The sequence below is a fragment of the Misgurnus anguillicaudatus genome, chromosome 18 (assembly GCF_027580225.2).
Source record: "Misgurnus anguillicaudatus chromosome 18, ASM2758022v2, whole genome shotgun sequence".
NCBI classification, from domain to species: domain Eukaryota; kingdom Metazoa; phylum Chordata; class Actinopteri; order Cypriniformes; family Cobitidae; genus Misgurnus; species Misgurnus anguillicaudatus.
The window spans coordinates 5,653,512-5,676,811 of NC_073354.2; the positions used below are offsets into that span (position 1 = coordinate 5,653,512).

The 23,300-nt window shown below is 37.1% G+C and overlaps 1 protein-coding gene across 1 annotated transcript in view; it reads left to right on the forward strand.

The window, feature by feature from the left end:
- ipcef1 (interaction protein for cytohesin exchange factors 1) overlaps nt 1-23,300 on the forward strand; it is a 73,473-nt gene that overhangs the window by 26,349 nt on the left and 23,824 nt on the right. The window contains exons 3-12 of the mRNA XM_073855447.1: nt 5,217-5,419; nt 5,784-5,871; nt 9,113-9,154; nt 12,665-12,784; nt 12,868-12,927; nt 13,093-13,161; nt 15,593-15,739; nt 20,737-20,864; nt 22,638-22,825; nt 23,048-23,134. Coding sequence (XP_073711548.1) covers nt 5,217-5,419; nt 5,784-5,871; nt 9,113-9,154; nt 12,665-12,784; nt 12,868-12,927; nt 13,093-13,161; nt 15,593-15,739; nt 20,737-20,864; nt 22,638-22,825; nt 23,048-23,134 — 1,132 coding nt within the window. The remainder of the gene's footprint in view (nt 1-5,216; nt 5,420-5,783; nt 5,872-9,112; nt 9,155-12,664; nt 12,785-12,867; nt 12,928-13,092; nt 13,162-15,592; nt 15,740-20,736; nt 20,865-22,637; nt 22,826-23,047; nt 23,135-23,300) is intronic.

Consider the following 23,300-nt stretch of genomic DNA (forward strand, 5'->3'; position numbering starts at 1 on the left):
CCTAAAAGCTGTGATGTGTAACAGACATTGCGGTGTGAATCTATTGAGAGGTCACTCCTGGTCAGAATGTCCTGGAAGATATCTCTCATTGGACAGGAAACAGATGTGACCCACCCACCTGTCACACATACAGACAAACACACAGTAAAGTACTGCAGGAAAATATGTCACGCCATTGTTCCAGTAGCTTCCGGCAGGCGGTTTGACTCTGTTTCATCCTAAACTCTGCGTCTGTCACGTCTGTGGACATGTTTAGTCACTTTCAGGAGAGTTTGAGAACGTGCTGAAGTCTCCAACTCTTTCTGGCTTAATTCCAGTGCAGTTGAGTGTAATAAAAAACGTTCTTTTTTTAACATTAGGGCTGTGCGAAGAATTGAACTAAGAAGGCCTTTAAAGTTTTCATTCAGTTTATGAATTTGAATCGAGGTAACAAACATGAAGGTAAATGTCAGGTGATTCATACAGTACGTAAAATGTTTTTATCTCCAAAATGCGCAAATATTGCACGTAACATCTGTCTATATGCTAAAGCAGGGTTCCCAAACGTTTGCAACTTACGGCCCACCAGTAACTGTTTAAAACATTCAGATGACCACCTTTTTGAATATGATAGTATCAACACAGAATAACAGACGTCATTTTGAGCAGAAATAAAGATGTAAAGGTTGACTTTTAGGCTTAGACTTTATCTTTATTAGTACTCAAGGGTAGTACCTTTAAGAAGTTACATCTTTAATTTAAAATATACAGCCACAGAAAAAAAAGAGACAGTTTATCTAAATGTGCTGCTTATAGGTATGTGTTTAAAGCAACACTATGTAGTTTCCATGTAAAAATGACTTACAGCTTCCCCATGTGGTTGAAAAGCGCAACAGAGCCTGGTATCAGACACTCTTCTGCAGGCAGGGGGAGGGGCGGGGCTGTGTTTCCTACCCTCCACCTCGACTTTCAGAGTGTGCTTGTAGCAGCTAGGAGGCTGCTCAGGTTGCAGCAACAGTACAATTTGTCCAGTTAAAAGTTGTTCTATCACTGAAATAATTTTAGAGACATTATTTCAAGGTAAAAAAACTATTTAGTGTTGCTTTAAGTAAAAAAAAAAAAAATTAAATTGGGGTGACTTTATGTCACTCCTGAGGTTTGCTGTTGGAAGTCAACAGACACTGGACTGAAATGGTCACAATAGGCTACATGTAGAAATTATGATAAAAGGCAAAACTGAAATGGTCTCTTAATTTGTTCGGCAGCTGTATTAAAAATTATTTATATTTGTACACATGCAGTGAATTACAATGTCTTTATTTAAATAAAGCAAATCTGTCGCGTGAAGTGATCCTTGTGACTTCTACTCGAAGAAACATTGCTAATGAGCATCCTCGTCGTTCTCACTCTGATTGATGTGTGCCGTGTTTTTTGGGGGAATGGCCATAATAGGAATATGATAGTAACGGGTATCCAGGGTATGTAAGGGGTACCAATGTTCAAAAAAAAACTTTCAGAAACTTGTTGGAAATAGGAGGTGTGAGTTTGGCCCTGAAATGCTCCGTCACAAGCTCAACTGCTTTTTTGACACTTTGCTTTTGTTTGGCAAGAGAATTACAACATGCACTTAGAGGGTTTTGCAGTGAAAGAAAATCAAATTTGTTAAAGGGGTCATATTATGAGGTAAAATAAATCTTTGGTGTCCCCAGAGTGTGTATGTGAAGTTGAAGCTCAAAATACCCCACAGATAATTAATTACACCATGTTAAAATCGCAAATTTGTAGGCCTGAGAAAAAGTGCACTGTAAAAAAAAATCCGTAGAAATTGCAGCTGAGTTGCCGGTAATTTACCGTAGATTTGGATTTGTGTTATTTACTGGCAACATTTTGTTCAAAGTTAAATGAACATTGAACATTTACAGGTCTTTGTCTTTACAGGGTGAAACTAAAGGACAGCATCAAGCAAAACATTCTGGGAAACAAAATCTGAAGCAAAAAACAGAAAAAGGTTGATGATGATTTCTGGTTCCCAGAATGCTTTGCATGAGGCTGTTGTTGTATGGTTTTGTTCTGTAAAGATAGGGACTTGTTGGTGTTTAGGATTTATTTGGCTTTGAACAAACTCTTGCCGGTGAATGGCATGAATTTTGATCTGCGGTGAGTTACCGGCAACCCAGCTGCAATAACATTGAAATTTCTACGGAGTTTTTTTACAGTGTGTGCCATTTTTGGGTGTGTCCTTTAAAATGCAAATGAGCCGATGAAATGCAAACACTGATCACAATGATGGTGGTTTGTTGTAGTTGAAACTCAGTTGTGCTGTGAATTGTTTTCTTTCTCTCTTTCACTCTGCACTAAATGGCAGTGCTGTGGTTGGATAGTGCAGATAAAGGAGGCGGTATTATTGTAATTCGCCTTGCTGCCTACCTCACAAAACAGGCAAAATCTGAACGACCTAATTTTTCATGTGCTTGTAGAAAATGGCTTAATCAAATTAAGTTACTGGGTTGATCTTTATCACATTTTCTAGGTTGATAGAAGCACTGGGGACTCGATTATTACACTTAAACATGGAAAAAGTCAGATTTTCACCCTATGACCCCTTTAAAGCTCACGTAACACACGTTGTTTTTGCATTTCTGATGTTAATCTGGAGTACCTATAGAGTAGTATTACATCCTTTATATCTCTGAAGAGTCTTTAGTTTAATCAGTTTTATAAAAGAAAGATTAGCTTTACTGATTCTTTCCGATAACGTACGAAAAAATGAAGAAGGAGGAGTTACTATTGCGGGAGGAGCGAGTACGAGTCATGCAACACTATACAACACTTATAACTTATGATTCACTACATGTTCGTGTCATTTATATAATATGCACGCGCCTATTTCCAACATAACACAGAAGTCTTACTTACCGCGTGCAACTCGTCATGACCCGGTTGGGACTTTTCAATGAAATCCAGCACATCAAACACACATGCAAAACTCCGCTGCTACCCCGGATAATAAACTATATCCATTGTTTTCATAAGGCTGGCTTTCTTCTTCTTACATCCAAAAACACACTTCTTCATTGTTGAGTTTTGAAATTGAACAAAGCTGTTGCGTGATGTGATGTTTGTAATTTCTAGCGTCTCCCGCTGATTGACGGGTGGGCGGGGTTTTCCGGGGGAAGTGCCCATATAAAGAAGTGATATGTATAGAAACCCCTGAAACGTCAGCTGGACCCGTAATCGAAAAAAACTTTCTGAAACTTGTACGAACCCTGGCGAAGTGCATTCGGCACAGAAATACTCTGTAACACGCACAACTGCTTTTTTGACACTTTGCCTACGTTTAGCATGAGGAAACTGTGTTAATAAGTCAGAATGCTTGAAATACCATTGAACCATCCCTTTAAATACTAATAAAAGACTAAATGACTTATTACTAACTAATAAACTTTTCATCGCCATTAAAGTGAAATTACTAAACCTAAACATAAAAACCTAAACCTAAAAAAATGCTTTTTTACAAAAAAACATGTCAAATGTCTTTCAATATTCACATTTTTTATTTAAAGCATTAAGCTTTATGTGCATATAACACAGAAATGGCGTTCAGGAATTTCTTTGAAGTCGGGGCAAAGGCCGTGATCATGCATCGACTGTGACCGCTGTGATGGAATGTGATGGGACATTTAGCCGGAAAGGTTGTGGGAATGACCTGAATGCTTTAGCCAACGTCACATGGCATGAGAAATACCAGCAACTTCACATGTCATATCACCGGCATGCTTTGTAGTGAAAGATACATTTGGTAACTGTGTAGCACTTGATAAGCTTGGGTTAAAGTGTATTAAAAAATTCCTATGATTCAATTCAAGTTTATTTATGTAGCACTTTTTACAATCTTGCATCAAGCAGCCTTACACTAAAAATACAAAAAACATAATTGCATTATTGCGCGTTTTAATAGAAGATTGTAATCTACTTAAATGATATGTATCACTTTTTCGGACACTATGGGACATTTCCCAAAGATTGGTTAAACTTCTGACTACGGCACTTTTCCTGTTTTCCTCGCTTTAAGATTAAAGCTAAATGCCAAATTTGCTAAATACCTCAATGTATAAGTAAATTTAGTTGATGAATATACATAACTATACAATAAGTATCAAGTGTGGTCTTTTTTGACGTTGACTTATAACCAACCCACCTGCAACCCATTGAAAATTAAAGGAATATTCCATTTTCTTAAAAGAAAAATCCAGATAATGTAAATGTTGATGTATTTCTTTGTTCAGTTGAGGAAAACATTGCAGGATTTTTCTCATTTTAATGGACTTTAATAGACACCAACAACAATTAATACTTAACTCAACACTTAACAGTTTTTTTCAACGGAGTTTCAAAGGACTATAAACAATCCCAAACGAGGCATAAGGGTCTTTTCTAGTGAAACAATAAAAATAACAAATATACACTTTTAAAGCAAAAATTTTTGTTTAGGTCAGGTCCAGCGCGACCTAATGTAAATGCGTAGTGACGTAGGAAGGTCACGTGTTACATATATAAAACGCACATTTGCGGACCATTTTAAACAATAAACTGACACAAAGACATTAATTAGTATCAGTTGACATACAACAACGTAGAAACGGTCCTCTTTCAACACACTTGTAAACACTGGGGCGGAGTTTCGCGTTCGTCTTCTGTGACCTCTTGACGTCATGACGTATTGCGTCGGGTCACGCTAGCGCATGACGACCGGATCTAAACGAGAAGTTGCGCCTCAAAAGCATTTGCTACTTTTATTGTCAAAAACGACAATCGTTCTGCTAGACAAGACCCTTATGCCTCGTTTGGGATTGTTTATAGTAATTTGAAACTCCGTTGAAAAAAACTGTTACGTGTTGAGTTAAGTGTTAATTGTTGGTGTCTATTAAAGTCTATTAAAATGAGAAAAATCCTGCAATGTTTTCCTCAAAAAACATAATTTCTTCTCGACTGAACAAAGAAAGACATCAACATTTTGGATGACATGGTGGTGAGTAAATTATCTGGATTTTTCTTTTAAGAAAATGGAATATTCCTTTAACCATGTTTTTTAGTGGTAAAAGTTTATTACCCATGTTTTTTGGTGTATTGATTACTATTAGCAAAACCATGGTTATTTTTTGTAAGGGACCACTGACAGCTGCCTATCAAAATGTAGTTTGATTTATAATACCTGACAGATTTGTGTTTTTTTGTAGAACTGTGGCGTTGAGACGGATAACCTGAAGAGTCTGGTAGGTCAGATGCGGGCAACGTCCAATAACTTGCACAACTGTGCGTCAGAGCGCCGGAGAAACCCTTCTTATGATGGAGGAAGCCCAAGCAAACCACCCAACAAGTTCCTCACCGCTGTAGTGGAGCTGATAGGAGCTGCCAAAGCAATGCTGGCTTGGCTTGACAGGTACAGAAGATTTACACACACTTTCTGTTTTATAGACGCGCTTTACTTGCTTGACAGGAATCGGTTAAACCACTTTTTAACGTTAAGAAATAGTAACAGGCATTCTTCACATAACAGTAACTGAACATTTAATGATGTTTTTGCCAATTAAATGTTTTTCATTGGCAGCTGTCCCAGCAATTATTGTTTTGGCTTCTTGAATCTTTTCCAGTGGTGTCATAAAGACAGACAGACAGTTAACACACACGTACATATAGGTTTAACTCGTGTTTGGACTTGATGCACATTCCAGAACTGACAGACGTTGAAACGCATCATGAATATTTGAAAGAGTCACGCTCCGGTCTGTTTGTCTGTCTTGCAGGACTCCGCTGACAGGCATCAGTGATTTCGCCTCGACCAAAAACAAAATCATTCAGCTCTGCCTGGAACTGACCACAACTGTTCAGAAGGTTTGCGTTACTTCTGTCCATCAGTAGTTTTTACAAACATACTGAGGAATTCATAATCAGAATTATACTCTCATGAAGAGTCCATCTAGTGTACCTGTTTTTATAAATGTGACCCTGCCTGTGAAAACCCAGCAAAAGTCATTTGTACTGTTTTCTACATAAAATCATCATTCATAAAGAACATTCTGTGAAAATATAAACTTGATATCTTTAATATTGACTGAGTAAGATCATGTCAAAGATTAAAGGTGCCGTAGAATGTAAAACTGTATTTACCTATGCATAGATAAATAATAAGAGTTAATAACCCTTACCAAAAAAACATGTTTACTGTAAAGTTTTGCTAATAGTATGGTTAATACACTTTTACCATAAAAAATTGGTTAATTTTTGTAAGGGATTGGCATATTGTGAGCCTGTGTTTCCTCCTTCTTATGTAAACCTTGTGCATGCAAAAAAACGCTGGAAAACTGATCTCAACATAACACCAACTTTTACAGTCGTGATGTACGTCCCTAACATTAAATTAATTACAATGTTGTTACAATGCTAAAAACAAAGTTGTGACTGTTGAGTTAGCGCTATATGCTAGTTAATGCTATTTAATTTCTACTATGGGCGTTACAGTTACGTGTCGCAGGTCCATACTAAAAAAAACACAAGGGCCGTTTCTCAATACCAAGTATGCCAAACTCGGACTTGTGTCCTTCGTAGTTCGAACTTGCAAGTTCAGGCTCCGAAGAACGAACTCCTGACGCGAAATGGATTCTGGGAAACTTCGCTGTCATAAGTCAAAACACAAGTCTTCTCTGATGCATCCTCGATAAAATGGGCGGATCAAGAACACGTCCGGGGATTTTATGTGAACTTGGGCTTGTTGCGAACTTTGATTTGGAACAGTACTTGGACCGCGACTGATGACGTTTCACAAGTCCACAAGAACACAAGTACAGACAAGAACGCATATTGAGAAACGGCCAAGCTTACAACTTAGACACAATCTCTAAACAATAAAAAAAGCGATTATTTCTCATATTCCCTATTTTTGTCTGATACAGACTCAAACATAAGATCTGTTTACACACACACAAAGCTACTGAAGGAGCTGCTATGAGAAACAGCCAATCAGAGCAGAGCTCAACATTATTATTCATGACACTTTCAAATAAGATAATAATAGACCATTTTATTCTAAAGGAAAATTCTAGGGTTGTAAATGGACGTAAAACCGCCTATGGATAATTTTTGCACTTAAAGGCGGAGTGCACAATGTTTGAAAAACACTTTGGAAAAGGGAGTCGGGCCGACTAACAAAACACACTTGTAGCCAATCAGCAGTAAGGGGCGTGTCTACTAACCGACATCCTTGCCGGGGTTGCTTATGTGTCTATCAAAAGAAGGTCCAGATTCTATTGGGTTAGGTGATTTCAGATGTCAACATTGGCTTTCAAACATTGTGCACTCCACCTTTAATACGTGCTATGTAGATATCAGAGAATGATTTAACAGATTATGCAGAGCTAAATACATGTTTGACGAGCTTTACGTCGTTCACCCTCAAAAAAGAAGTCACTGGACGCCACTGTTGAAACATGTTTTTATACTTTTTAAGACTGCGTGTCCACTGGGATGGAAATTTAAAAAATCCTGTGTTGTACAAAAATGTAACTTAATACAAATACAACAGGGGCAAGACCATGAGGTTAGCATTAACATGTGATGCATTATTAAAACAATAGAAACAAGAATTTGTATTGGACTAAACAAACAAAAAACTATTGAAGCAGGGTCTGAAGGGGTTAACACAGCCCACAATGCATTACATATTACAGTTAAAAAAAGTAATACATGAAAAGATTAGATAACTGTTTTGGCTGTAAATTAATGGTAGTTTCTTAAAATGCAAAATATTCCCCAAAATGCATTGGGTCTCATTCCCTAATAATTGCGTACGTTTTTCGTATTTATACGCACACTTTAACTTCTCACGAAAACTTTCCGCTTAATTCACAAAACATACGTACACACATACATGAGTTTGTTCTTATACTTGTCCTTACGTTAGTGCACAAGGTTGGTAATTTGCATAAAACACACACCCAAACCAGCTCGACGTTTGGACTTCTCATTACATTTACATGACGTATACAAGCAGACACTTTCAAATAAAGATTTAAAAAGTGAGGAAGGAAAGCGTGAAGATTTGTCATTACGCGCATCTTCTTTATATGTTTAGAAAAAATAAGTAGGCTATAATAATATTTCATATAATGTACATAATAATAATAATAATAAAGATTATATTTAATAATATATATATATAACACAGAAAATATTATAATATAAAATATAATCATGTAAATTTTATATATCAACATTATTATAAACATTTTAATTATATCCTATTTTTTGATTACGTGATTATTGCGTACTAGTGGTTTTAGGTTTTCTTGAATTTTTGCGTACATTTAGAAGACATTTTGATACGAAAGTTCTTGTTGAATCATGATTTGTTCGTGAAGACATCCGTACGCACATCTCACGCACAAATTTGTGCATACGCATGCTAAGTGAATGAGACCCATTGTTTTCTATAATATATTACTGTATTTTTTAATAAAAACTATGTTACTGTCAGAATGTGGCTGTTATATTCAATGCATTCTTTGGCACCTTTAAAACCAATGAATAAAATCAAACTTTGATGCTCCTAATCTCAATATTAAGATTTCACTGACAGGGGTCACAAATTCTAATTTTGCACTGGGCGGAAGTTTTGTGTTGTGAAACAAGTTGAAGAAAAATGTAAGCAGAAATGGTCATTTACCCTTTGGCGAATACCTGTAAATGCACTTTGACCTTTGTTGAACAGTAGTATATGTTAAAGCAACTAAAGACATGTCTTAAGAAAAACATGTGTTTCCACTAAGCCTGAGCTCGCTCTCCAGACATGGTGACTCTTAAGTATGATGGATGTCTTGGCTGTTGTGTTCATCATAGTCACATTTAGCTCTGAAGAGCCGCAGCCCTGAACCCTCTGCATCAATTATACTGTCAAACGTGTTTTTAAATCACATCATTTCAAGTCAGCGACAGTAAACTCTTCTGTAATTGTCAGCGCATTCTGATTGAAACCCTCACATTTCTTACATACTTACGGTGTCTAAAGTTCATGTTATTTTCCTATGGGAACTCAACACAGTGTGGCATCTCAATGCGAATCCTCCCTTTTTAATTGCAGGACTGCACCGTGTTTGAAATGGAGGAGAAGATATTAGAAGTGGTAAGTATAAAGGTGTTTTACACACAGTTTATTCATAAATTCCCAGCAGGGAAACTTATCTGTCAGATATTTAGACGTTATCTGTGATAATTTGGGTTAACTGTGAGTATGAATGGACTTCTGTTGTGTGGTTAGTGATGCGTTAAGATGTTTTCCTCAGGAAGCATGAGAGCGTCTTTGTGGTAGATAACGCAGTCTGTCCCCTATAGCATCCATTAAGGAATGTTCCTCCTCGTAAACCACCAGTCAAAACTTCAGACTCAACTCAACTTTTCTCATGATCTAAAAAACCTTTTGATCTGAAATCGTAAACTAATATTATATTTAAAAAAAAAATTTTTTTTGAAGTGGATGACTCCGAGCTCAGAATATATGTGAACTCCCTAAATGTTGTTTAAGAAGTTTGAGATGAGAAGTTCGAGAAGCTGCTTGATTAACCGACAAGAGACAAACAAAGCTAAAATATAACAGAGAATTTATATTTTTTTTATTTTTTGTGTGACACCAAAATTCCCATAGTTATATTTGCAATATTCCATAGTTTGTTTGTTTTTTATTGGTGAATTTACTATTACAGATTACATAAAATGACTAGTCATCTTTTGTTTGTCTGAAAATTAGTCCCAAAGTTACAGTTAATTTTTCAACGCGTTTCAGAAAGGACTTCAGACAAAGACAGCTGAGCGCGCATCATGTTTCTTTTCATTTTGTTTTTTTTTTTGGGAGTGGACAAAAAAACTAGACACTTTAACATTTTGAAAAATGTATAAATCATATCTGTATGTCCAACATCAACAGAGTATTTTAAGTCTCTTTTGCACTGATCGTCCGCGATAACGTCAACCCTTTGGTGTTAAAGGAATAGTCTACTCATTTTCAATATTAAACTATGTTATTACCTTAACTAAGAATTGTTGATACATCCCTCTATCATCTGTGTGCGTGCACGTGGGCGCTGGGGCGCGCTGCGACGCTTCGGTGGCATTTGGCTTGGCCCCATTCATTCGATGGTACCATTTAGAGATAAAGTTAGAAGTGACCAAACACATCAACATTTTTCCTATTTAAGACGAGTAGTTATACAAGCAAGTTTGGTGGTACAAAATACCAGCTTCTCGAACTTCTCATCTCAAACTTCTTAAACAACATTTAGGGAGTTCACATCTATTCTGAGCTCTGAGTCGAAGTCATCCACTTCAAAATTGGTGGTACAAAATAAAACGTAGCGCTTTTCTAAGCGGATTTAAAAGAGGAACTATATTTTATGGCGTAATAGCACTTTTGGGAGTACTTCGACTCGCCTGAAAAGTCCGCTCCCCTTTTCACTCTCATAATGGGAGAGGGAGGGTGTTACTGCGCCGAGTCGAAGTACTCACAAAAGTGCTATTACGCCATAAAATGTAGCTCCTCTTTTAAATCCGCTTAGAAAAGCGCTACGTTTTATTTTGTACCACCAAACTTGCTCGTATAACTACTAATCTGAAATAGGAAAAACGTTGATGTGTTTGGTCACTTCTAACTTTATCTCTAAATGGTACCATTGAATGAATGGGGCTAAGCTAAATGCTATCGAAGCATCGCAGCGCGCTCCAGCGCTTACGTGCACGCACACTGATGATAGAGGGATGTATCAACAATTCTTAGTTAAGGTAATAACATATTTTAATATTGAAAATGAGTAGACTATTCCTTTAAAATTTAGAAAATATGTGACAAAATGGTAGTATAAACTTGTTGAGTGTGTTTACATGCACAATCTTACACCGATTATAAACTAATAATGAGTGCGTTTACATGCACAGAATAAGCAGATAACTATCAAAAATCTGCTTATTAAAGAAAACCGTTTTAATGCGTTTACATGCAAATCAATAAACCAGCTATGCAGACAACTGTGTTTACATGGGACTTGGAGATTTCTCAGGTTTCTTGCAGGTAGTGATGTCACTGACCATAGTACATAATAGTCGTTCAAAAAGCTGACGATAAATCTGTCTTAAGCTATACTGTTGTATCACTTATCAAGTCTGCAGAACCTGTAAATGTATTATGAGTAGGGGTGTAACGGTACGCACGGTTCGGTGCGTACCTCGGTTTTGAAGCCACGGTTTCGGTTCGTTTTCGGTACAGTAAGGGAAAAAATGAGAACATTAAACTGAATATTGTTTATTGCTGTAAACCCTTTTTAACAATTTGTTTACACTTTTTTAAACACTTTTTATTAAAATATAATATATATATATATATATAAAAATTACTGATTAATAATAAATAAAATCCGTTATTCTTACTGTCACAGAAAGCGTGCCTCATGATTGCGTAGCAACAAAAGACGGCCAATCTCTCACGCACAATGCGTGTCAGCGCGTTGACACGCATTTAACGCACGCTTTTAGATGCGACACGTAAGCGGCTCCGTAAACGTTTACATCAATAATCAAACGAATATACAACTAAATAAATAAAAATCTTTCTGCGGGCCGAATTATGTTATATGTTTGACAGAAGACTTGCGCTGAACCCAGAGACTTCTGCCACTTAATATGTTTGTGTGGAAACACGAAAATTGACCTATGTTCCGCACACAAAAGATTGCATTCGACCGTGCCGAAAGCCCTGTACTGAAACGGTCCGGTACGAATACACGTACCATTACACCCCTAATTATGAGCTTTTATTTTCACAGTTTCTCTGCCAACTGCTTTAGTCGAGACTTTTATGCGTTACTTTGCACTTACTTCTGCGTGTGACGTTTATCTTTCACACGCGGAGACACGCGCACATGAAGAAGGTGTTTACATGACACTAGATGTGTTGTCCTTAACTAAACACAAGATGCGTTATTTGAACACATTAATAAGACACGTTTTTCTTTCAAATTACATGAATTCATTGATAAATTGTGCATTAGAATAGTGCTCATGTCAGCATCCCTCTGAGAGAAATCATCCTGTGCTGCTGTGGCCTCCTGTCAGCTTTATCTTTCTGGAACAAGCTAGCATTGTCTCCCATTGTGTAATTAATCCACATATTGTGCTATGGCTTCCCTGTCCGTTGAATGCGATGACATCACAAAAACAACCAAACGATGCCATTGCTAAAACAGCCGGTCATGTGGTTACAAGATGGGGCCACTTTTATTTAGCCATAAACAGGTTTTTGTAGCCAAGTTACTGTATATGACTTGGTTGTATATCATCTAATAGATTTATCATCATTTGTGCGGTTCAGACGGTTAGATGTTTCATACTTTATTAAAACAATCGCTGGCACTTTTGTTTTGCTGTTAATAAATCAATAATACTCCAATCTCTTCCTTTCACTCTCAGTTCAGTATTATTCAAGCCACGTTTGATATTAATCTGTTGCTAATGGATTATAAAGGCCCATACAAAGGAAACTGTTATAGCATTAAACAAAAGAAGTGATAGTAAAGGAGTTGTCCAATTTGATCGTAAATACTTTAGACATCGCTGGTCTGAAGAACACTATTTTTTCTGTTTGTTCAAGTCACGGGTTTTGACTGGCATTTGTGATTCGACCATGAGGATGACCTCCGACCCCTTAAAGAGTCACATGACCTGTTTGGAAGAAGTCAACATCACCAACATCCAACCGGGCGAGGGTCTGGTGAGTGAGATCGCAGTTTACATTACAACCCGCTGACATTATTGCACTCAATGCGTAACAACTGCATCTTGTTTGTTTTTCAGGGAATGTATATTAAGTCCACGTACGACGGACTTCACGTCATCACCGGAACGACAGAACACGTAAGTGAAATGACTTGTTTTGCTCTTAATGCATTAAAGTTCCTGTGCTCTTAGTCTAACGTCATGCAATTCACATTACATTCTTTGACTAATGGATTGCCACGATCCATAATAAAAGAGACGGTTTACTTGAAATGAATCATGACGTCTGTTTTACGCACGCAGTCCCCGGCGGACCGAACTCAGCGGATTCATGCTGGTGATGAGGTGATCCAAGTCAACAGTCAAACAGTGGTGAGTCCATCCACCTGCCACATCTAGATACTGTGAAGGATTATGGGTAAACATGCTAACCTGAAAGAATGAACGAGGAAGAATGGTGAGCTTTTGTTTGGTGGAAAATAGTGAGTAAACTTGATCCACGGAGACGTTCAATGAGTGAGATGTTCAATTTGTGCTGAATGGCTCTTTGCTAACCATATTGTTCTGAACACCTTTATCAGTGTTTTGGATCAGTGCTGTGTTTTACAAAGAAAGCGCTGGGCTGGTGGTGACCCATTTATGTTCTGCATGATGCTATTCAGACTACAAATGCTCCGCTTGGATCAGCTTTCTCACATTTATACTCATTGCAGCCATTTCGCTCCTCAGTGATCCACCACGGTGTCCAAATCATATGTGGTAAAAATAAGAAAATCAATTAAAGTTAAAGGTGCAGTGTGTAATTTTTAGAAGGATCTCTTGACAGAAATGCAATATAATATACAAAACTATGTAATCAAAGGTGTATTAAGACCTTTCATAATGAACCGTTATGTGTTTATTACCTTAGAATTAGATGTTTTTATCTACATACACAGAGGAAGTCGCCATTTTGGGCCGCCATGTTTCTACAACGACCCTTAACGGAAATTTCTTATTAACTAAGTTGTCTCTGATGATGACCTGTTTGTCCGGTGCAGGCTACCGTAGCCTCTCTATGTTTTTCAAAGGCCAGGGGTGAGCAGTAGACTGAGCCGTTGGTTGCAATTCACAACCTCACCACTAGATGCCGCTAGAATTTACACGCTACACCTTTAAGCAAATGTTTGCACTGCTAGGGGGAACAGGACACGGTGTTGGGCATTAGCAAAGCTGTGAATTAAAGGCACAGTATGTAAGAATTTTGTAGAGTTTTGTGCCGTTTTGTACCTACATTATCCCAAAAGTTGTCCAACAAAGTTTGGATTTAGGATATTTCTCACCTCAACCCAAAAATGATGTATGGAATGGTGCTCTTTTAATGTTACTTTAAATGTTTCGATGTTACTAAAGTTGCATTACAATTTAATATGAAAAACTGTAATTTGTTTTAAAATATGATATTTTTTACAAATTATTTATCTTTGATCTTTAATCAAAAACACAAATCTCCTCCACTCTTCAAAATGATCCCTCTTCACTTCCGGTCATATGGTATAGCGAGTAGGCGGGGTCTGGGAAAAGACCTCAGCAATTAGCAAATAGGAACATGACCCAACTTTAAACAATCCAATCAGTTCTCGATTGTCGAAGTCCAGCCTTTTTTCATTTAAAGTGCACCTATTTCATTGCTAAAAACAAAGTGTTTTGTGTATTTGGTATAATACAATGTGTTCACGTGGTTTATGGTAAAAAAAAAAACACATTATTTTCCATATACCGTACATTTTGGTAGCTCCAGATTTCCCTGTCTTCCTAAAACCCAGAGATTTTGTACAAAACTGTCCCTGATTGGCCAACGACTCTGTACGTTGTGATTGGCCTGAATACCTCTGACGTCAGCAGAAAATGTGATGCTCCTTACCATGTTTGAAAGATTCGGTCACAATGCAATGCTACAGGAGTTAAATTATGAAAATGTCGGTCTTGTCTACATCACCAATCCCAGGAAGTAAACTGTTGCCTACAATCCGTGTGTTTGTTGTAGTCCAAGGGAAGAGATTTATGTTGGAAACGATAGCTCGCGCCATCGTTTAATTTGAGATTTGTACCTTTTGCATATCGTTTACATTTACTAACACACACCTACACACCAAAGGAAATGTAAAAACGTGAATCAGACAATAGGTGCTCTTTAAAAACTGTTTCACTCGGATATACGTCAATGAGACAATCGCTATTTCCGTTTCATGCTGACTTTAATGTTTCTAAATTCTTTGAATGCTATTTAACTGTAACGAGTGTGACGTGGAAACAGTGTATATCCAACAACACAAGTTTATTTTAACAATACTACGCAGACAAATCCAAATCAACAGGCAAGGTAACGTAGTCAAGGGCAGGCAGATAAATCCAAGAACCAGAAAGACAGTCCAACCAAACAACAAGACAAAGGGTGCTCCAAAAAACATTAATCCAATGAAAACAGACAGAGAGGACAAAACAAGGAACTTGAACTATGGCAATAAACTATGAATGCTTGGTACACAGATAGACGTGACATGCCCTGTGTCCCAATATCCATACTATACATCCTAAATAGTATTTGAAATTAGGATTATTTATCCAAATCATAGTATGTTAAAATGAGTAACCATAAAGTTCCTGGGTGGTCTACTGTTTTGGGGGAAAATTCGAAGTGTAGATCCATGGAAACTATACCGGCTGATAATGCATAGTTTTCATATACAAAAATATAATTGAACATGTCTTTATTTAGGGTAAAATATCATCAGGATGTGTTTCAATCATGCTCTCTTCTCAGGTGGGCTGGCAGTTAAAGAATCTGGTGACAAAGCTCAGGGAAGATCCTCAAAATGTGACACTGACGCTGAAGAAAAGACCTACGGGTACCTGCAGCTTCACTCCGGCACCTCTGAAGAACATGCGCTGGAGACCTCCTGTCACCCAGGTACTGATCAGACTCTGCTAGGGATCTGGAAATGTTGTAGTACGACCCAGTACTGGCTTATTCAAAGTTTGGATACTTTCTTTTTTAAAGTTCAGAAATGACTAGTCACCTAAAGAGATCGGTGGTGCCTTCAAAACATTGCTCCGTTTGTTTGATTGTTCTGAACTTGTGGCTTAACCAGTGGCATGAACATGGGATGGGACTACTTGTTTGTCAGACTAGATTGGAAAATGTATGGAAAAACTTTGTGGAATTTCACTTTTTTAGCCACTAGTGCTGTTGAAATTATATACCTCCATCTTATGTAAAGATGTTTTCCATTGCCAGCTCAATACAGACTGTTTATAGTAGAAGTATGCATTTAGCATGAGAAACTTAGCATGAAAAAGCAACTCAAAGTGCAGATGAGTGTAGAAATTTCAGCAGGTGATGTACTGACAAGGCGCACATTAAAGGCGGAGTCCACGATGTTTGAAAGCCAATGTTGATATTTGAAATCACCTAAACAAACACGCCCCTACCCCAATAGAATCTGGACCTTCTTTTAAAAGACCCGCCCAGCACATACGCAACCCGGCACGGATGTCGGTTAGTAGACACGCTCCTTTCTGCTGATTGGCTATAAGTGTGTTTTGGTAGTCGGCCCGTCTTCTTTTCCAAAGCGTTTTTCAAACATCATGGACTCCGCCTTTAAAGGATACACACTTTTACAAGGTTTTTAAACATAAATGTGCTTTAGCAGTGTGTGCACACAACAACCTTACAATGAGAAAAAACACAATCTCCTTCTTTATTAATCCCCATTAAACCAAACCAGTCACTTTGGACATACTGTTTTGATTCACTTGTTAATGTGACATCACACTGATAAAGCCCCACCCACGATGTGCTTATTAGCATGTTGTTGCACTAAAAAGCTAAAGATACTATTGTCCCAGACTGTATTCACAAGAATCAGATCTATTTTTAACCAAACGCACTCACCATCTGTTGGTAAGGGCGTGAGGAGCTGTAGCTCATTTGCATTTAAAGGTACACACATGAACCCAAATAGGGGCATTGTGGACATGCTATAATAAATAATCTGTAGAGTATTTTGAGCCGAAACTTCATAGACACACTTCTAGGCAACCTGACACTTTCATTACATCTCGTAACAATGAGCATAATATGTGCACTTTAAAGGGGACATTTTACAAGACTTTTTTAAGATGTCAAATACATTTTTGGTGTCCCCAAAGTACACATGTGAGGTTTTAGCTCAGAATACATATAGATAATTTATAATTACATGTTAAAATTGACACTTTGTAGGTGTGAGCAAAAATGTGCCGTTTTGGGTGTGTCCTTTAAAATGCAAATGAGCTGATATCTGCACTAAGGCCATGTTTACATTAGAGCATTTGCGTTTTAAAACGGCATTTTAAAATGAAAACGATCCTCGTTTATACTGGCATTTTTAAAAGAATCTTCATCCACACTATACACCACCATAAACGCATGAAACATGACCAATCACGTAACTGGGAATGCGCATATAAGTGTAAAATAACTTATTACTCTAATAATAGCCTACCTTTGCACGTTTACGCAGCCTAGGGGTGTGCGATATTGACAAAAAGTCATACATGGGTCCTTTGCTGGCAACTATAACAGACACTATTTTTGAACCTATAAAAATGTGTTTGGGAAAGTCTTATACTGTTCTATTTCCCCCCTACAACATATTCATATGATTAATAGGTTAATTTTGATTTTATAACTAAACAGAAAGGTCTTTATGATTTAAAAAAAAAGCATTCAAGTGAACAGTACTAAACAGTAGCGAACTTGAAGCAAAAATAAATTTCATCAAATGCAAACTTTAATCAAACATAGTAAGAGGTGAACTATTGATTTAGACTACCAGAAATGCTTATTGCATTAATTTTTAAAAGTGTGCTAGGTCCGTGCACGTCCTCCGCTAGCAACACACAAATAGCTAAAAGCGCAAACGCCTAAACAAGCATTATATTAATGACGTTGAGTTTATTGTTTTTATTAATTTATATTCACAAAACTTATCAACAAAACATCGATTAAAATTAAGAGACAAATTATCTGGAACGAAATTCATTTTAAAGTAGCAAACAAAACTTACATTAAACTGGAAAATAATGTCTGACCCATTACAATTCTCCCTTCATATTGGCCTTTACAACGCCTATATTGCGTTTAAAATTACAGTCTATCTTTCGTAAGCTAACTAAATTTAAACAAAACATAAACCCTTCTACTGTTCTAGCCCCCCCTACAACATATTAATATGATTAATAGGTTAATTTTGATTTTATAACTAAACAGAAAGGTCTTTATGATTTAAAAAGAAAGCATTCTAAACAGTAGCGAGCTTGAAGCAAAAATAAATTTCAGCAAATGCAAACTTCAATCAAACATAGAGTAAGAAGTGAAGTATTGCTTTAGCCTACCAGAAATGCTTATTGCATTAATTTTTAAAAGTGTGCGAGGTCCGTGCACGTCCTCCGCTAGCAACACACAAATAGCTAAAAGCCAAGCGCCTAAACGAGCATTATATTAATGACGTTGAGTTTATTGTTTTTATTAATTTATATTCACAAAACTTGTCAACAAAACATCGATTAAAATTAAGAGATCAATTATCTGAAACGAAATTCATTTGTAAAGTAGCAAACAAAACTTACATTAAACTGGAAAATAATGTCTGACCCATTACAATTCTCCCTTCATATTGGCCTTTGAAACGCCTGTATGGCGTATAAAATTACAGTCTATCTTTAAATTTAAACAAAACATAAACACATTAAACCCAACAATACTCAAACATTAATATAAAACAGGCATTATCTATAAGGATACATGTTAAAACAATCCGATATAGCGTTTATAATAGCTGGTTGGTAGATGTTTACTATTTTTGGCAAAACCTCCGTTGCAAACCAACATTTACATCAATAAAATAATTTTTACTTTGAAAATGATGTGCTGTCACGTTAATATCAGCTGTTCGTTTACATAAGACTCCGTCTACGTTCATTTACACTCAGAGCAACGTCTGAGTTCTCAAACTAAAACAGGGTCTGCAGCGTTTGCGAACGAATCCATTTATGAGGGTCAAAAACGGTGATGTAGTGTAGATGAAAGGCGTAAAATAGCAAAAGTAACGCGTTTTAAAGCATAAACGCATTAATGTAAACATAGCCTAAATGACAGTGCTGTGGTTGGATAGTACAGATTAATGTGCGGTATTATCCCCTTCTGACATCACAAGGGGAACCAAATTCCGATGAGCTATTTTTTCACATGCTTGCAGAGAATGGTTTACCAAAACCCAAAGTTACTGGGTTGATCTTTTTCACATTTTCTAGGTTGACAGAAATACTGGGGACCCATTTATAGCACTTAAACAAAAAGTCAGATTTTCATGATATACCCCCTTTAAAGAACACAGGGGCATAATCTTATTTTCATGGACATGAAATTTTGGCCCAAATACTAGTAAATTGATGAGCGCAAACCTTCAAGCGCAAAAAAATCGATTAAATAAATTTTGTGTCTGAAAGTGAAATTTCTACAAAATGCATATGAAATAAGTAGTGCTGTAAAAAAGATTAAGTGCGATTAATCACATACAAAATAAAAGTTTGTATTTGCAGAATATATATGTGTGTGTACTGTGTGTACATATTATGTATATAAATAATACACACATACATGTATGAATTTAAGAAAATTTTTATTTAGTTATATTTTTTATTTATATTTATAATATGAAATATATCCAAATATATATAAATATACATGTAAATGTTTCTTAAATACAAACATTAATGTGTGTGTATTCATAAATATATAAAATAATTACACATATTATGCAAAAGACTTTTATTTTGTATGCGATTAATTGCAATTAATCTTTTGACAGCCCTAGAAATAAGATGTGCTAAAAACCTTCCCAGCACTAATTTTTCTTTGCGCATCTTTAGTAAATCCTGACGGTAGTTTTTAACTCCAAAAGATGATTTGCACTAGCACAAGCTGTTAGTAAACATTTCGTTTGTGTAGGTATTTTTAAGTGTGTTTTTGTGTGTGCAGCTCTAAAAAACCACAAACGTAATTGTTGCGACATGAGCGGACGGGTATAAATGGGTGTGTCAGAAAGAACAATGAACGGCTCTTCCCCTCTATACACACACATTCATTTAAAAATACCTTTGAAAATAAACACGGTGATGTCACACATCTTCCTTAGGTTAACATGAGTTGAGTTTGCTCAACCAGCAGCGTGTTTCTATAACGGATGTGTGTTACCATCTGATTAAACTGCCAGTCCAAATGTCACAGTCATTGATTGTAAACCAGCTAATCTTAGTCCACACATAATCTTCTCCACCTGCTCCTTTAAAGGTCAGACTTAAAGAATACAGCATGATGTTTACTCAGTTAAAGGCACTTTATTAACTTAAACGTTTATTACTGGTGTTTATACATTATTACACTAATTGGAATTTAAACAAACTACTAAAGCTAAGTATTAAACTTTAAGATGTTATTCATTCTCTACAGACTGTGCTATGATATGTTATACAGTTATTTGTGCATGTTGAGTAGTGTATAATAATAAAATAAATAGCCTTTAATTTGTTAACAAAATAAAATATTTGTCCTTCCCTGGCAAATTCTGAGCAAAAATCTACTTTCAAAGCAGAAAAACATTTCAGTACAAAGAGTCTTATTGTTGTTTGCTTTTGAGATCAAAGGTCCATAAATTCGAATGCAACATTCAAAGGGAGTGAAAGTTTCTAAACTCTGTTACCCAACTGTTAATCCCATTACAAAGATTATACAAGGCCTGATTTAGCAAAACAGTTATCTAATATAGACTGCGTGACGGTTTCTTCATGGTTATTGTATGCATGTATAAATAAAACCATGCATAGTTAAAGATCAATGTGCATTTCTTGCTTTGTGTGTTTTAGAGCCCATCGCACGCGCCTGTTGGACAGCCATCTAGAAATCCTGAGCAAATCCCCAGCAAGCGGCTGGAAAAATCTGCAATTTTAGATCTGCATATTCCTCCTCCCCCTTCCATTCCATACAGTCCACGGTCAGTACCTGTCCTTTAATAACTTAATACAGTCTGTATGTTGAGTAGGGCTGCACAATTTATTGTTTCAGCATCTACATCGCAATGTCTGCATCTACAATACTGCCCTACAAAGGCAGTAACTTCGTTTTTGGTCGAAAATTAGTTATTAATATTTTTGGGACATTCAAGACCTTCTTTATCATGTGGATAAGTATCTTAAATCAATTTTGTTGTTTTTTCGAGAAAATAAAAATCAAGAAGAAATTGACACTCTTCCAAGCGAGGTCCTTTTTGTTCCTGTCTCTATAGAAATAAGAACTTGTGTCGTATAGCTTCGGGTGACTGCTTACGGACAATATCAAGCGTTCCTTCAGGTTGAATGAGTGACTCCGGGCAGCAAGCAGGCTCCTGATTGGTTAACGCGGCGTGAAATTCCGCAAAAGTTCAAATTTTTCAACTCAGGCGTCAGCCACAAATTCGCGTGTACCGCGCGCGGTGCTCAATTCTCGCCATTCGTCTAGTTCGCGTCTTCCGTGCCGCACCAAAAGCCTCATCCGCGCTGCGAGACCTCCAGACGCGTGGCAACGCGTCTTCACATTGACTTAACATTGAAATCACTCGTGCTTCACCCCTCTACCGCGGCTGGTGTAAACGCAGCATAACAAAATTCCTTAACAAAAATGCAACTATTTCAGCTTTTTGCTTAAAATTTGTATTTTTAAAGAAAAATACGCATATTTAAGAGTTTATAAGCAGAGAAAAAAATAGATTAAAAGCTTTTTTCCCCGTTTTGTTTGTTTGAAAGCAGAGGGTCTGTTCTTTCATTTGATATATTATTGTATGTTTATATATTTTTAGAAGAAAATTTTCCTGGATGGCATTTTTTGAAACTTCAAAATTAGTTAAAAAAAACTATTTTGGATCCCTTTGCCAGTGGTACACTATATAAGACGGTTTTCAGATGCCAGAAGAATCATAGAGAAATCAGTCAGCTATACAAGAAAAAATGTCATAGTGTTTCTACAGTCTCAGATGATGAAATGTTCGTCCTGTGGCGTGTGGCGACTTTGATAGTTTACTATGCGTTTCGAAAGAGACAAGTGACCTTTAGACTGAGCCAATGTTTGCAATTCAAAGTCTCACTGCTAGATGTCTAAAACTAAATTTTGGCAGCATCTAGTGGTGAGGTTGCGAATTGCAACCAACGCCTCAGTCCACTGCTCACCTCTTGCTTTTGAAACGCATAGAGAAGCTACAGTAGCCACCACCGGAAAAAACTGTAATCGTCGGAGACAACTTAGTAAAAAAGTTTGTACATTAAGGGCTTTTGTTGAAACATGGCGACACAAAATGGCGACTTCCACGTAAGGGGACCCTCTGTGTTTGTAGATAAAAACGTCTCATTCTAAGTTAATAAAAACATAACGGGTCATTATAAAAAGGTCTTTATACACCCCTGATAATATAGTTTTGTATATTATTTTGCATTTCTGTCAAGAGATCCTTCTAAAAATTACACACTGCACCTTTAAAGGAGTGTATATTATGCAGAAAAATGTTTATTTGGCTTACCAAGTTTCTGTTTGTCTCCCATTTACTGTTATTAAATTTGTGTTTTTGTTGTTCATATCGGCCACATTGTTTTCAAAATATCGGCATTGCACTGGTCGACCACTACTGCTAACAGAATCATAGAAGTCTGCCTATCTTTTGCATGCAACGAGCGTCTAGCCAGCCCAATAACTCCTGGATCAAAGCTTGATCCACCATAACATCACTGTTTCTCTGCAGGGATGAAGAAACGAGTGAATATGCCGTTGTAAAGATGAGACCAAAACGTCCCGAGTCCCCAAACTCGTCCTTGGACCTGGCTAGCAGACGGCGTTCAAACATTGCAGACTGCGACAGCAAATTCAACATCAGCCCACCCGAGATTGTCGTCCCACAGGCGCGACTGCGACAGCGCAACCCATCCAGAGGTCGGTACCTGTTCAGCCCACCTGACCGATTGTAAAGTTATTGAAACGGCCTCACTAACACCTCCAGTTTTCGGCTCCATTTAAACAATTCCTTTTGAATTTCGATATTTACTTACTATTCACTCGAAATAAATGAATAGTTTGTGAAGGCATTATGGTATTGTTCAAATGTTCGTGCAACGCTTCAATGAGTCTGATTCTAGCATTGTGCTCATGCTTTAGGAAAGCCACGTCCCATGTCCATGCCGGTAGACACTTGCCTGGGCGCGTCGGACTCCCCATCTAGACCCTGGGCTCTTGGAAGGAAAGGTAAGCCGAACACCTGCCTGTGTGTAAACTACAGCTCGAGCGTGTTAATCTGCAGCTGCCAGCGTAAACATTTCACGAGCCAATTACATGAGCAGGAATAGACAATGGTCACATAACTCTGTGCGCTTTGAATGTTTGATGCTGTTCGCTAGTAGCTCAAGGGGAA